Source organism: Anomalospiza imberbis, chromosome 5, assembly GCF_031753505.1.
Source record: "Anomalospiza imberbis isolate Cuckoo-Finch-1a 21T00152 chromosome 5, ASM3175350v1, whole genome shotgun sequence".
Classification (NCBI taxonomy): domain Eukaryota; kingdom Metazoa; phylum Chordata; class Aves; order Passeriformes; family Viduidae; genus Anomalospiza; species Anomalospiza imberbis.
This window is the reverse complement of record NC_089685.1, coordinates 71,743,609-71,759,991: the sequence shown is the minus strand read 5'-3', so window position 1 is coordinate 71,759,991 and position 16,383 is coordinate 71,743,609. Positions and strand designations below refer to the sequence as shown.

Genomic DNA, 16,383 nt, shown 5'->3' with positions numbered 1-16,383 from the left:
TGAGATCTCCTTCCGATTTCTTATGACTGCCAACAAAATGAAAATTCAAAAACTGCACAGCAGCATAAGGGTGAAGCTCCCTGCAGAGCTTTAAAGCAGCAAGGAAATTCCAGCAAACAGGGAAATACTTGCCTTAACACCATTCAGATTTCCCAGACTGTAACACAGAAATCATAGTGGTTAGTTCAGCAAAGTTTAAAGGGTAAATAGAACTCAAGGAGTACTTGGTTATTAATTCATTAGTAGTTTAGAAACTGGGAAAAAAAAGACACAAACCAAGCAACCAACCCCCAAGATGGTTCTGCTTATCCCTTCAGTGTGTGGAAGGGGTTTCCTCTTTCCCCCCCAAGTATCTCCCAGGGCTCCTCTGAGCACAATGACCATGTTCAGACTTGTCTGGCACTTTCCAAACATCAGCTACACAGAAACCCAGCTCCAAAAACACCCCAAACAGTTGTGAAGCCACCTCTTTTCTCTCAGAGGTGGAACGTGAGTTCTCCCTCTGACACCTCAGGGTGCCAAACTTCACAAAGTCTGGGACGCCCCAGAGCTGGTGCCCCTTTCTGGGCAAAAGCAAACCATGTGCTGAATGCTGAAATAAAAGCCAGCAGAGAGGATGGATATTGGCTTCCTATTTTGGTAAATATCAGGGGAGTAGAGGTGCAGGTTACCAGCACAGTGCTTTTTATAGAATCAGACATCCTTCCCATGAGAAAAGGCAGGGACTCTAAGTTTTAAATAAGAATTTCAAAGACCTTTTAAAAAGGTTCCTCCTGCTGCACTTAGAAGTAATGGGATTTATCACTTCTTGACCCGTTTCTGAATAAAGCCATGGTTATACAGACAGGCATAAGGAATATATATCAAATGTGAAAACATACATGGACACACAACCAACCACACGGAAGTAGTATTTGCGAGGACATTTACAATAAATGGCACTAACACCTTTATTAAGATTTTAATTTTTCATTTGTGAAAAATGAATAGATTTTTTTTTCCCTTGTATGCAGATGAAAAGCAAACTAATGGCAAAAATCAAGATTACTTTCTTATTTCAACACTTGTCTTTGTAGCCACAAAGATACAATAATTTAACGGACAAGAAATACTGTTTATTGCAGACTTTAAGCTGATTCATGTGAAAAAGGCACTATGAAACTTAATCAAGCTAGATGATTAAATTTGTCTAAATTAAGTGATATTATATATTATATATAATACATATATTATATATAAAATCACATGACCATGTGAAACAGAACATTTTGTGACAAAAATCATTGCATCTCCAAAAATACCATTTTCTGGAAGGGATGTTCCTCTTTTCATTTTTCCCCCCCGTTTTGCCTACAGGAATCCACTTTTCCAAAAGATTACATTTATAAAGGAAATTACAAAGGCTTTTTGCATGAGGAAAAACTGATATCTGGGATCAACACACAGAGAAGTCTAGATTATACACTTATTTTTGATGGGTTAAGTTACAGACAAAAAAATGCAATTATATTTTAAAAAAATATATACTGTGAGTTGTTGCATGGCTACAGCAGATCTCATCATCTTTTCGAACTGGGCTGTGTTACTATTTTCTAGTCACTCTTTCTTGTGCAATATTATAGTTCATCACAGGTGAAATACGGATAAAATCAATGTACAGAATATTATTTTGTTATAAACAGCATTATTAGTAATAAAACATCTTGGGAGTGGTGCAGGAAAGATTCAGTCTATGCTGGGCTGCTGTTCATTCCCTAAACATTTCCTCCACATTTGCTGGAGTCGACAACTTAAGTAAACATCCTGCAGCCAAATGCCTGACAAGAAAGACTGAGCCAAAAAAGACATAATTGCACACTACAGCAAGAGATGGGATTCAGAATCATATTATTACTGAAGGGTTCAAGTGCTTTTTTATTGCTGGCTCAGCTTCCCTCAGATGAATCACCAACAAAGACATTTTATCTGTCATGTTAATTCCATAAAGCCAAGGCTCCTCTCTGGGTGCAATGAATCATGTACCAATATTTTCACCTGTCAGGAATCCCCACTGCATTTCTCATCTGTTCATTTCTCATGGTGAGCAGCAGGTACTTCTGTGGAGACTACTGGAAATTTCCTTTATGTTGGCTAGTTACATTTACAATACAATAAGACATTGCCCTTTACTGCTTCCTAAAGCAAAGTTGGATGCTTTAATGCTATGGACAATGGAATTAAAGAAAAGAGGAAACACATTTAGTGGCTGCTTCCTTCATCAAAGGACTCCACACCTGAATCTGTGGCAGCTGCACTGATTTTTTCTTGCCGTCTTCTCATAATTTCTTGCAGTTCTGAACTACCACTGCTAGCCTATAAACAAAAGAGAAGAATTTACTTGTGGCTTTGAGTGGTGCTGAAATTCCTCCGTCAACATTTTGTTAAGACAGTTGTTTGAACAAACTCACCTTGCTGCTTCAATAGGAAAGTATTTACACTACCCTTAAATATAGACCAGAAAAAAAAAATCTGCAAACTATTAAAAACATATTTCAGCACTGCTGAGCATCTTTAATTCCCACATGAGGCCCTGGAGGTGTTGGATATTTAGGGGGTTCATAAATTATGGCTTCAGTAAAAGCAGAGTTAAAGCTCAATGAGTATGTTAGGTTCCACACTTAAAAATTGGGGCAATAATATTTAGAAATTTTAAAATATTTTAAAAACCCAAAAAGAAATCCTTGATGGGTTTAAGAGGTCACACATGCACATGGGATGGCACAGGCAAGACCTAAGTAAGGATTCAGTCTCAGGCTCACACACCATGAGGCATTTGCAGCTCAGAAACACAGGTTTCAAATTTAGAGCACATTCAAAGAAATTAGACCATATTACAATATTAGCAACAGTGAAGTGTTGTGAGGACAAGGCTTTGCTTCACCTTTTTAAGAGTGAAAACCAGGTCTGCTGAAGCAGCTGCCAACATTGCTTTTTCAACATAAATGCAATTATTAGCAAGGCCAAGACATCTATTCACTAGAGCAGAAATTCTCAAAGTGCGCATGACTTTGAATAAAACTAGGGGATTATAAACCAAGAGTATATCTGCTACTGTACTATCTGGCCATGACATGACCCCCAAAACTTCAAAATCGGCTTCCAAAATACCTTCTAAATAAGGAAGCAGACACCGGTTTTGAAATTCATAAAACAAATTCCAGGACTGTTAGGGGGGAAATCCTGCAGTTGATTCTGAACTCTGAAAATGCATCCTATTAATTTCATTAAATTTCATATACATTTAGCCCATTATATCCATTAAAATGCAGTACCTGGTGCCACAAAGAGTGAGACAATTTCTAAATTAGCTACAGTGCTCCTCCTACTTAAAATAGCATTGCTCGCCTCTCCCAGCGTGGAAGGGCAAAGCAGGGAGCCTAGAAGTGATGCTGAAATTGAGGGAGCAGCTTTACTTGTCTTAATTCATCTTGTCCTTGCCCTCTTGCTTTCAGATACACAAGTGCAGCACCCATTACTGAGGTCATGCATAAAAAACCACCAGCAGATGCCCAGCAATGTACTTCATCAGGGGTCATGTACAAATATTTTTCTGAGAATAACTGAGCAGCCCAAGTTGAAAGAATTTGCCTGCCAATGACAACAGAACTGATGAGCCTGAAATGCATTGTATTATAATATTATTATAGGGAGAGAAAGGATGGTGCAACTTCCCTTGATGACATAATTCAGCAAACAACAGCCTAAAGCCATCAGGAATTGTATGAATTCTGAAACTCAACCTCAGATAACCAAGGCAGAAATAAACATTTCAATTACCTTTTCCCCAACAAAAAACCAATGACCTTGTTAGACTGTAAGTACCTGCTGATTAACTCTTGTAGGGCATTCATTAGATAGGTTTGGACTTCTGAGTTTCCTGCAGAGTGAGGCCTAACTGGGGCAAGCAGAGTAACAGCATGGAGGAGAAAAGACCCCTCCAATCCAGGACATCTCTGCTTTTCAGACCAAATTCCACTGTAAACCTTCTTCCATCTCAGTACACTGAAATAAGATGACTGACATGCAAAAAAGTTGAAGAATACAAATATATCTTCACTAGGAAGGGATGGATTGCCCTGGAGTGTAGTGACTTCTATTCCTAAGAGTAAAGGTGAAATATTTCTCCCTTCCTTTAACTGGAAAATAGGGCATGGAGGAGGGAATGAAACAATTTTGACAGAGTTAGAAAATTATGCTCTCTGATCCACACTGATCATGTAAAGTATAAAATATGCATTATCATAAGCTTGTCTTTAAAAATATGCTTAAAATCATTTAAGTGAGACAGTCTCAGCTTAAGGAGAGGAAAACATTTTAAACCTCTTCAAGATTTTCTTCTAAATAAGATGTGGAGAATATAACTTCTCAGTTGGGTGGATCTCACATCTAGAGCATTTCTCCACTTGCCACAGCAAGTTTAAAAAACAAACAAAAAAAAAAGTAGGTCCATCTCCAATTTTACTGGTTTAAAACTGGCAAGAATTGTCCTTAGCACAGCTCTGGATACGAGCTTAAGGTGTTTAAGAAACAAAGCTTCTTTAAGCAAAGCAAAGTGCTGCAGAGCAATAAATACAGAGACACAATACTTGATCCTTGGCTCAGAAACTCTGCAAGCACAGTGTCCAGTGTGTTTCCCCTTCAGTGCAGGTGCCCCGGTATTTGACCCGAAAGGCCAACAGCAGTGGGCTCACCCTACCAATTTCTCATGCCCTATAAATCAAGTCTCTATAAAGATAAAACAAAACTCACTTATCACCACCAAAATTGTCCGGAGTATGTGTTTGTCCAAGCACCAGGCTAAGCAAGAAGCAGGAAAAGGGGCATTTTACTTTCCCATTGCTTCCCCCAAAGCTCTTTTTGGCTGATTTTGTCTTCATGCAGTCTGGTTACACCACAAAACCTCTTTAACTTGAGTGCTACTTGTAATGATTTTGGACCCCTTTAGAAGTGGGGAAGATCTCACCTGGTGTTTTGATGAATGCTGTTCCAGTGAATTAATACCAAGTAACTCAGATGAAGAGAATGTTTATCAATGTGATGGGAACTGAGGAATAACCACCTGCCTCACAGAAGGAGTTATCTAATTCCACAGGTTCAAAATTGGTGACCCAAATTAGGCGAATAAAAAGAGTTGTCCATACCTCCAAGGCAGATTTCTGTACCGTAATTTGGTTGTAGACTCTTGACCCTTCTGGGCAAACAGTCCTCAGTTCCTCTTTATTGAGGGAGAAAAGCTGAGCCCCTGTCAGCACACCGAGGCTGTTCACAGTCCTGGGACACACCAAGGGAACAAACAGGAAATCAGCAAAGCCTCACTGGCCAAGGTCATCTTCATCCCACATTTCCTGGGCTAGGGCTACCAAATTCAGAGCAAACTTGGTGCAGCAGGGCTACTGAAGTCAATTGGGTATACAAGTCCACTTTTTGGTAGAGGCTAAAACATATATACACTATATACTATATACAGAATCTCTCCATATTTTATATATATATATATATATAAAATTATATAAATTATATATATAATTATATATGTAAATTATATAGAGATTCTGTAGCTCTATAACCACATTGACATAAGTTTTTCTATATGTATTAGGTACACTTATACACACATATGTGTGTATATCTATATATATGTGTGTTTATAGATGTATATATAGATGTATATATATGCTGCATATATAGATGCATATATGTGTATATTTCAACATATATATATATTTTTATATATATATGTGTGCGTGTATATCTATATCTATATATGTATTTATGCAAAAACAAATTAATTTTTCTAAGAGTGCAGCTGACAGCTCTTGATTTTCAGGAGGCTGCCTGACTTTAAAAAGTGGTCAGGCCACATCCTGACAGGAAAGCAATTCCTTTTATATTTGAAGAAGTTTTGCTGCATTTGCCCTGGGACTTACACAGGGTTGAATCCTTTGGACTGCAGCCAGGCTTTCACATCCTCAGGAGAGGAGTCGTAGGTGATGTTCACTACGGGGATGTTTGGCCGTGGCACGTGGAATTTCCTCTGGGCAGCGGTCCGGCCGATGGTGAGCCGGTGGACAAGTTCATCCTGCACTTCCTCCATCTGGGATTTCCTGCCTGGAGAGAGAGAGAGATTTCACAGGAGTTCTTCTCTTTATCAAAGCCAAGTCATTTCTTGTGTGTCACTTTAAATCGTAAACTTTCTTTTTTTTTTTTTTTAATTCACTCTTTAGGTCTGATTGAATTATTAGTCTCCTTTTCCCCCATGGAATATTTCAATATTCCCAATCCTCCCTTTGCAAAACAAAGCAAAAATAAACAGACAAAAAAGCCCAGCCAGAAGTCAACTAAGACCCCAGAAAGGAGAGATGACTGGATGTCCCACAGAGGTGCAGATCAGTGTGACAGCACCCAAGCTGTAGAATAAAATGGGAATGGAGGGTCATTCAGGTGCCATAGTCTGCCTTATTTTTCAAATAGAATTGAGGGTTTAAAAAAGAAAACAAGAAAATGATGAGGAAGGTTGTAAGATCGCTCACACTGTGAGAAGGTAGTGCTTTCCACCAACAGTTCTTTAGCTGAAAGTTCAACTTTTTTGTGCAAATCAACACAGGCAAAAAAAATTCACAGCTGCTGACATATATCAACTAACATCTAATGAGCTATTGTAGCAATTGCATTTTTGACAGGGTTTTGAGAAATTTGAATTCACTCCAAGCCCGGAGTGGCTGCTTACCTGAAACATTGTCACACTTTGTATTAAAAAAGGAATACAAAATAAAAAGGGGGTAGCTGCTCTCACCAGAGACTCAAGAATTGGGCAATATTTGTTTACTTATTTTTTCATTTTAAACAAAACTGTAAGAATTCATTATCCCCCAGAACCCATTTGTCTGAAACATTTAGTTCAGTTGCTGTTCATTAGCAGGCAAGAAACTGAAATGCTTTTCAGTCATTTCAACAAGATCAATTATAATGACAGTGAGAATTGTTTAAAATTACAATATAAAATTCTGTGGATAACTTCACAAAAATAGGAAGAATTCAATAAGGTATAAATAACCTCTTGGGCTCAGAGAAGATGCTGATTTCACACAGTTAAAAACTCTGTGCCTTAACATTGTCAGAGGATTTTTATAGTTGTTCCAAACAACTCCAATTATCTCAAATATTCTCAGGATTTCCGTGCCAAGACATTTTTTGTGATCTTTATGCAACCTTCTCACTTTGATACACAAAGAGTAACTACTCCACCCTCTCAATGCACTCAGATGGCAAAACCTGCTCCTTTTCTCCCATTATACTGATAGGAACAAATGAAAAAACTCAACTTCAATATGAAAAAACCCCTGTAAGATAGAAATATTTTTGCTTTCTCTACTTTCCTTTTCTATTATCTCAAAACCTCTCCAGGGGTTCTCTCAAAACCTCTCCAGGGACTAATATCTCTAGCAAGTTAAACAAATAAAAACAAGCTTTACATAGGCCTCTAGGATTATTTCTTTAATCATCACGGCAAAAAGAAAAAAAAAAACATTGGTTTAACCATTTCCTTTTTTCTTTTACAAAATAGCCTCAGGCTGAAAGTGGAAAAAGTATCTCTGCTATAATATTTGAGGCATTCAGGCCCCGTTGGGGAGGGTTTTCTCCTCTCCCCCAACCCTGAGTGTGAGTCAGAAGCCCAATGACACGAGCTCAGTGATTTGTGCAAATCTGACAGGGGTTACACGAGGAAAGCCTTTAGGCAGTGTTATCAAAGCTTGCACCCGCTATTTTCCCAAGCAGGAAGAGACACAGAGCATTGCTATCTTCCTTCTATTTACACAGATTTTTAAAGACTTATGCTTAATCTAGACCAAGACTGTATCAAGAGACAAATATTTAGCTGCTAGATAAGAGATTCTTCCTGTTGTTTAATGTGTTATCAGAAACAAGCAGGGCATGGGGCAGGCTCTGCAGGGTTCTCTGCAGGGTTCAGGTGGGTACTTGGCCAGCAGGTTTCCCATCACCTTTGCAGAGGCACCTGTTCTATGAGGGTTCTGAGGTGCCTGAAGCTCATTAACTGGGCTTGAGTGAGCAGGATTTCCTGTGTGTGTGACCCAGAGCCTCTACAGTAACTCTTCACACCTCACACACGCCTCGTACCTGAAGCCAGAATCATGGCCTTCTCATTTTCCATCTAGAATGGATAGAGTAGGCCATCGTGGACTCAAGGAATCACAGCAATGCATGCTATGGCAAAGTCCTTCCACAGAAATAAAATTATCATTTTTCTGCATGTGTGTGTGGGGGAAATCACCCTCACTTTCCACATCTTAAGTGTTTTTTTGTCTGCTTTTATTTAAGTAACCAGCTCTTTCTTTAGGAAGCAGCAGTGAAGCCTGCTCCTCCAGCCAGGCTGTAAAGTAACTCTACAATACTATTACAACGTGGTTCCTGTGCATCACCCAGACGTGCAAGTGCTCTTGGAGCCCTGAATACGTGGTTCAGAATGGTACAAACGACCTAGAAATATGGATGATCATGAACTGAAGTGTGAAAACAACGTAACTGATTTTACAAGCAATTTAGGTTGTAACGTGGCAGTGAGTTCAGGTGGAAAACCTCCATTGGCCAGCATAGCAGCACTGGCATTTCCAGTGTTGGATACCACTGACTAGAGAGCCCAGACATGGGAAATTTGGGTTAGATGTTAGAAAAAAAGATTTTCATGGAAAGAGTGATAAGTTCTAAAATGGCCTGCCCATGGAGCTGGTGGAGGGAATCACCATCCCTGGATGTGTTTAAAAACAGACTGGATGTGGCACTGGGTGCCAGGGTTTAGTTGAGGTGTTGGGGCTGGGTTGGACTCGATGACCTTAAAGGTCTCTTCCAGCCTGGTGATTCTGTGATTTAGGATGGGACAAGTGTGAAGTGTTTTTCCCTAACTACCATTATGGTAATTATAACGAGGGTCAGAACACACATCCATAGAAAACCTGTATTTTAAACATAAAGTCAAAACTAAATTTTTCCACCAAGATTCATCTGAAACACAACTTTAAGGGACTTCAGAATTAAGCCAGACGCACAGGAATGGGAGGGCAGCTATTTATCTTGCATCTTAGGGCAAACTTACGATCCACAGGAATCTGCTTCTGCCGTTGGGTGTCGCGGGCCACGCTGCCACCGCTGTCGCTGGACGTGCTGCTCTGGCGGCTGACGGCGGCCGGCGCCTTGGGCACGGGGACTGGGATGGGAGCTGGGGCACTGGGAGGCAGGGGGACAGCCACGGGGACAGGAGCGGGCGTGGGGGGCGGTGAGGGCGTGGCGGGAGCCGGCTCGGGCTGCTTCGCGACATAGTCCGTCCTTTGTTTCTGGAGGAGGCAGAGGGGCTCAGTAAGGAATCAGCATTTGGGCCAGGCGTCAAGACAAACCCAGACTTTGCACCAAATGGTGTCTTTTGTCCCACACAGGCATCTCACTTGCCACACATCGTCCCAAAATTTGCCAAAAGTTGATGTGGCATTAGTGTTTGGCTGATTTCTCTGCTGGACACAAGACTCACAGCAAGGAAATCCTCTGAAATATGCTTCTTTCTTTCAAGGAGATGAATTCTAGAAATGAGATTGGTTTTAAATCTCAAACTTCTATTAACTGGCACTTTTTAAAAGCTTTCAAAACTTTTGACTTATTGAACTTTATCAGTGTAAAAATGCATACTTTAGAGATGTTATTAAAAAAAAACCCTGAAAAATGAGCCCATCTAGCCACACCTAAACTCAACTAATGTTTTAACTTATAAATGTCACTGAGGATAGCATAATGCATTGTTTCTTGAACTGAAGACAGCATTTAAGAGGTTCCTGCTCCTCCTATCCATTAATCTGTGCCTTTTCAGCTATTGACATGAACACTACAAGCCATCTCAAGGCAATAATCTGATTAAAAAACAAGCCCCTGATTGCACAATTCTTGGAACAGGGCTGTTATTTCTTTCTCCCCCACTTGGTGCAATGTTCTAACAACGGGTAAGTTATCTTACTGCTAATAACTAGCTAGCAGGTGTCACAGGAATAACTTTGAGAAGTTATTTCTTCTTTGCCTTTAGAAGGGGACCAGTTCCATAAGAACACCTGTATTTTCCCTGAGCAATCATAAAGACAGACAAATCCATAAGCCATCTATGCTGGCCCTTTCTTTCAGGCAGTTCAAACTCCATATCTCACTGTTTAACAGTGTTCCCGCTCCACAATTTTGGACTAACACGGCTTGGAGGCTTAATATTAAAGTTTGTTTGCTCAATAGGGATGCCTCATCTCGTAGTCATGAGAAGTCTGCTTACTTTGGTATGAGGAGAGATGAAAGCATTCTCCAGATTCATTGCTCCTTCCTGAAATACCTTTCCCTATTCCCTTGGAGGCAGAGGGTTTTCCAACAGATCAAGCAGGGAAATATTTGTAGGAGCCATGTGTTAGAATTTGAGCAGCAGATCACTGCCATGACAACAATCAAACTCTCCTCAAATGTCAGCAGCTGCCCTTGTACAGGAATCCCCAGCTCAGTGAAGTCCAGCTGATGGACAAGGCATTTATTAGTGAGAGTAAACCATTGCAGCAATACTGATTTACAGCAGCAGAAAATTTATCCCATCGGCTTCTCCGGCCAATCAATTAAGCCTGAGAAAGGAGCCATACTTCCCTTGGATGATTTTTCACTTAAACCACAATAGTCAGCTACTAAATCAAACATATATATCCCCGCAAAGCATCTCCCATTAAAGATTTTTGTTTGTTCATTTGATTCTATCTCATCATTTAGTTGTTCAAAGGCCTATGTCTTAACTGTTCTGTGCAATGTGGGGATATTTAAAAAAAAAGAATAATTACTGACATTTCTGCATTTTACTGCTGCAATGTCAAGAAAAGAAATGCTTTTTTAATTGTCAAATAACAAGAAAAGTGAAATGCATAATATAAAAGTGAACAAGCAGAATAAATGTGTTTATGAAACTTGCCCTTTGGTGGAAAGAGAGTCCCTCACTAGGTGTATACCAAATGCACCATAATTTATTATATATAGATGTACTGTGATAGACTCAAAATCTTGTCAAAGAATTTTAAAATTTCACAGCTACCAAAAGCTTCCAGTGATATTTACAACCTTTTATCTTGTTCACAGATTCCAGTTACTAGACTGTTATCTCCATAGAGTACCTTTTTCATGGGTGTTTTGACCTTCTTAAAAAAAATACAAAGTAAAACTTTTTCATGATAGAGAGGATTCGTTACAAGCCAAGACATCCACTGCACACTGCCACATCATAATCCAGAAAAAGAGAGCTAAAAACTCCATGTAACTTTCAATGGGTGTTACTGGAGGAGCTGCAAAAACGTTGTACTGCAATCAAAAGCCTCATCAAAACAACTTGCTGCAGTGAAAACAAAAATTAATCTGGAAGCATCACTCAAACTCTAAATTTACAAATGCAACCACATTAAAATACACTTTGCATTTTGCTAAACAGTGCCCAGAACCCAATTATGTATTTGAATCCCATTTAATATTTCTTTTTTTAACTCCAGATCTTTTGAGGACATCCACACATTCAACCCACGACTTCTATTCATTGCTATAAAAAGAAGCATGCACTATGGAATCTGGTGACTACATAGTCCAAAAGGGGAAATTTTGAGATTCAGTATCAGAAGAGTAATTCCGTTACCTCTGAAAGCTCTCCCAGTAATTGCTGTGAGGAAAATGGAGTAAATCACATCAGATAGTATTGTTAGAAAGGTAAGAAGTAACTGTCTCACACATCACTCCTGAAATTTCATACACATTAGCAATTTAAACTAAAGGAACATCAGTCTTAGTAATTGCCTCTTCTTAATCACTAGGAAACTAGTAGTGAGTTATTCTAATATTCTTATTTTGAATAGAGAACAGAGTGCTGGCTACAAAACATACACATGTGATGCCACACAAGCAATCAGCTCTTTTCAGAGCACCTACCCAGACAGAAACAGGATTCATAGGAAAAAAAAAAAAAAAAGCCAAGGAAAAAAGTGCCAAAGGATTAAAGATTTTCAGGTGAATGTAAAGAACACTTGTAACTGGAGAAAAAATAAGAGTTAAGTCACATCAGGTATTTAAAAAGTGCCTAATTTTTCCAGCTCAAGAAATGTTGCCTAGCTCAGCAAATGAGGCAAAGGTGCTGCTCACAGAAGGGCTTGGGCTGGGAGGGACCTGATGGTTCCATCTAATTCCCACCCCCTGCCATGGGCAGGGACAACTTCCACTAGCCCAGATTGCCCAAACACCCATCCAACCTGGCCTTGGACACTTCCAGGGATGGGGCATCCACAGCTTCTCTGGGCAGCCTGTGCCAGGGCCTCACAGGAAAGAATTTCTTCCCAATATCCAATCTAAAGCTGTCCTCATTAATTCCATTACCCACTTTCTGTCACTCCATGCCCCTGTAAAAATCCCTCTCCAGCTCTCTTGCTGGCCCCATTTAGGTACTGGCAGGCCTTTAGAAAGTCTCCCCAGAGCTGAACGATCCCAACCCCCTCAGCCTTTCCTCACAGGAGAGGTGTTTCATCCCTCTGATCACCTCAAGTCACGTAAATTGGAGCAAATGCTCGGGACTGTTTGGAATGGTGATGATACACACACACTCATCAAAAATCTGGATATATCATAAAAGCTTACTGGGACAAAATTTTGTTTTCTTGTTTCTTGCCAGAAAAATCTTTGTTTTTACAGGAAAAAAATTAAGTCCCAAAGCTGTTTTCAACATGCTACAGGCTGCATCTGGTGAAAAAACAAGAGTCAGTATGATTCAATCTGTTTTTAATAGAAGCAAAATAATAAGTTTGAGTAAAAATGCTAATGGCACCAACCCTAATTCTTGATCAGTGTAAAAGAGTGGGAACAATATATTTTCAAATATAATTTGGCATAAATAAAAGGGAATACACATATTCAAACTATGGGAAAAACAGACAAAGAGGCATTGGAAACAACCAAAACCAGTGCTAGTGCTGGGAAATGCTCTCATTAAGTGAACACAGAGACAGAGCTTTCAGTTTACTCTCTTTCTGAACGTCTGAGTGCCACATTCCTGTTTGCACAGTGACACGAGCCCACCAAGAGGGCTGCAGAGCTTTCAGCCTCAGTTTTGTCAACAGCTCTGTGGTTTGGATCTTTTCCTGGGACTCCACTGACGGGACAAGAGAGAACCAACCACTCATCTTCAGCCAAAAGGCCCAATGAGGCACCCAAGACTGGAAGAGAAAATTTCAAGCAGGGTCTTTTGCCAGAGTTTACTTTGGTGGGTTCAGCTATTATGCAAACTGCTGCCTACTAAAATCCCATTAAAAACCACCTAAGCAGCTGTTAGTGGGGTATACCACATTTGTGATTTTACTGAATTGACAGGCAATTTAGACAGAATTTACTTATTCAAATTGTTATTAGCTAGAATTTGTCCCCAGTTCTAAAAAAAAAAAAAAAAAAAAAAAAAACACCTTATTAAACATTTACTCTCTGCCTAAGGATTTTGTACACATCACTGATAATATAACTGTCTCTCCTCCACAAGGGGGTCAGGAGATTAATTAACATGCCCACCAAGATACACAATTCTATCCTAATTATATTCTTCAAACTTCATTTTCAAGAGCATTAAAACAAAGTTAACAAAATGCACAGAAAATAGGAAATACTATCATGAAATAATTCATTGGTTCATCAACAATACTTTTACAAAATAAGAAATCATAGTGCTCGGGAAATTCTTTATGTTCATATATAATAGGATAGTGAAATACCAGTGCTGGCTCACAATAAAATAAACACATTAAATGACCAACACCCCAGAAAACTCTGATAAACAATAATTAACGATAGTAGAAAATAGAAGAATTCGGCAAAATGATCTCCTGAAAGTACAAGAGTACCAGACAAGCAAAAAAACTGTTTCCTGGATCTAATTCAACTGACCAGAAGACTAACAGTGTTACAGCCTCTGACTCACAAAGATAATTAAATAAAGAGGGTATTGCTGGCAATGTCCTGCAAGTATCACCTCAGTGCTCTCAAATGACATTTTGGGACCTGGATCCTGAAAGCAATTGAGTGAAAAATCAGGATTTAAAGTCATATGTGGCCTTAGAGGTCATTAGGCAGGGGAACAGAGTGAGAGCAAAAAAAAAAAAAACAAAAAAAAACCAAAAACTTTACAGCCCTGAGAATAATTGTGATAACAAGGTATTCATCTCTCAGAAGGGGAGTCTGTAGCACAATCGAATGAAAAAATCCTCCCTTTCAACAGAATTCTTAATTCTTCCTCATAATCTGAAAGACCCTTTGGTGAGCAGTGCACTGAAGGTGGTTGGTCTGTAAAGGAAGACCCTGCCCTTGCTCATAACACTTATCTGCAGCTGGCCACAGCAGCCAGGCCACTGTGAAAGCAGTTTTTTGAAAGCTGAAGATGACTTGGGAGAGCAGCAAAAGCTGCACAGCACCAGGCACTGCTCCTGTTCAGGGACCGGCCAAAGTGCTGATGGGAACCACTTTGATTTCCTGCTCTACCCACAACTTCTCCTGTCTGACTTTGAGCAAGGCGTTCACCCCTTCCAGGCTTCAGTTCTCTCTGGAACAGCAGCAATGTCTCATAGTGCTGTCGTGAAAATAAATGGAGCTATGCAAACACTTCCCAAATGAACCATGTGTCCATCACAGCAAAACAGACAAATGAGAATGCTCAGGAGCGCTAAAAATATAATAATCACCACAAAGTTAAAACAGCTTTACTGACATGTCTTGGTAAAGACTTCATTCATCCTGTGCAATTCATTATATTCATAAATAATTTCACAGTGTTTCAAGCTCACATTTGAAAATGATCAAGCTGCAGAATAACCTGTCAGAGGGCAAAGTAACAAACTTATCTTAAATAGTGTTCCCTGACCCTAATTTTCATAGGTCCATGGAGAATGCTTTGTGGAAATGACTATTTTCTTTTATTTTATGCCATATCTTGTCATTATTTCAAACAGAGAACTTCAAACCCTGCAGTGCATTACAGAAGAATAATGTGAGAACTCAAAACTGTACTCAGTCTGCTCAGGACTTGGCAAATTCCAAACACACAAAATAACATGCACAGGAAGAAAAAGAACCAAGCCAGATCTTTAAATCAGGATTTGAAAAGCACTCTAGATGCATGCTTCACTTCACAGACAGGCAAATCCACAATCAGTGCAGAATGAGCCAAGATGTTACAGGCAAACGCTTTGGGCTCAGGAAAGCTCAGAAATGGTCTGATTCAAGCCCACCAAGATCAAGGCAGGTCTACTACATTATTTTGCAAAACATTGTGGCATTTCTTGGTGTTCAGTCATCAGCTGGGAGGTGCAGACACAACAAATGAATATTAGATTACATTAAATTATTAAACTTAATATTCAACAGAAGTTTGGTTTAAAAGTCTGATTTAGAGGCAGGCCTGGAATTTCTGCTGAATTCAAACCTGTTTGCCTAAACTTTCAAGATCATTAGAAAAAAAAAAAAAGAGGTCTTATAAAATGGAACAACTTCTTTTAGCAGCCTCTAACCCCCTTAAATTTTGTCTAAAAATACATATTACAACATTATCCTATATATCCTTACTTGGGTGGGTAATTGTGCTGATGTAAGAATTTTTTTTAAGTATTTCTCTCTAATTCTGTTCAACATATAAAAGAAATAACAACAACAAAAATATTAGCTCCACACCACTACACGAAAGAAAGAAAATTAAAATGAGGTCAGGATAATAGAGTGCTATTGATGCTCAGACATAGTAATTGAAAAATACCTGCTTTATGAATTCAAAAGCAAATATATATCCTTTTTATGACTCCAAAATTACAATAATTAAATAAATTCAAGACTGGGATAGAGACACACAAAGACAGAAAATAAAAGGAAAAGCTAGAGTTCACTCTTCTAGGAAAAACAAAGATGACCCTACCTTAAATAATTCAAACTCCTTCTTTGGCATCAACAGCTATCAATTCACAGAGGATATTTGCAATTAAAATAAATGCATATACATCCACATGGACTGAAGTTACCACCTCTAAGCAAATAAGCAGGTAAAAAAAAAAAATTAGGTAAAATATTTTTGCAGTATCTCTATCAATTGTATTCTCTGTGAAATACAGACGTCTCTGGTGGAACCCTGGCTGCTGAGAATTTTAGACTTTCTGTGCTGCCAGGCACTGACCCCCAAGAGAACACTGCACTGACCTGAGGCAGTGGAGAAGCTTCCAAAATGGAATGACAGAACTGGGATTGTGGGTGTGGAGTTTGAACAGAAGTGTG

The 16,383-nt window shown here is 39.2% G+C and overlaps 1 protein-coding gene across 7 annotated transcripts in view; it reads right to left on the bottom strand.

Annotated features, from left to right (window-relative positions):
- Window positions 1–1,343: 1,343 nt before the first annotated feature.
- Window positions 1,344–16,383, bottom strand: part of EPS8 (EGFR pathway substrate 8, signaling adaptor) — a 124,362-nt gene continuing 109,322 nt past the window's right edge. For all 7 annotated transcript variants that reach the window (XM_068191937.1, XM_068191935.1, XM_068191934.1 and 4 more), the window contains 4 exons: window positions 9,149–9,386; window positions 5,967–6,147; window positions 5,181–5,310; window positions 1,344–2,352 (listed from right to left, as the gene is read on the bottom strand). In XM_068191937.1, the coding sequence (XP_068048038.1) occupies window positions 2,239–2,352; window positions 5,181–5,310; window positions 5,967–6,147; window positions 9,149–9,386 (663 nt within the window). In that variant the 3' untranslated portion in view covers window positions 1,344–2,238. The remainder of the gene's footprint in view (window positions 2,353–5,180; window positions 5,311–5,966; window positions 6,148–9,148; window positions 9,387–16,383) is intronic.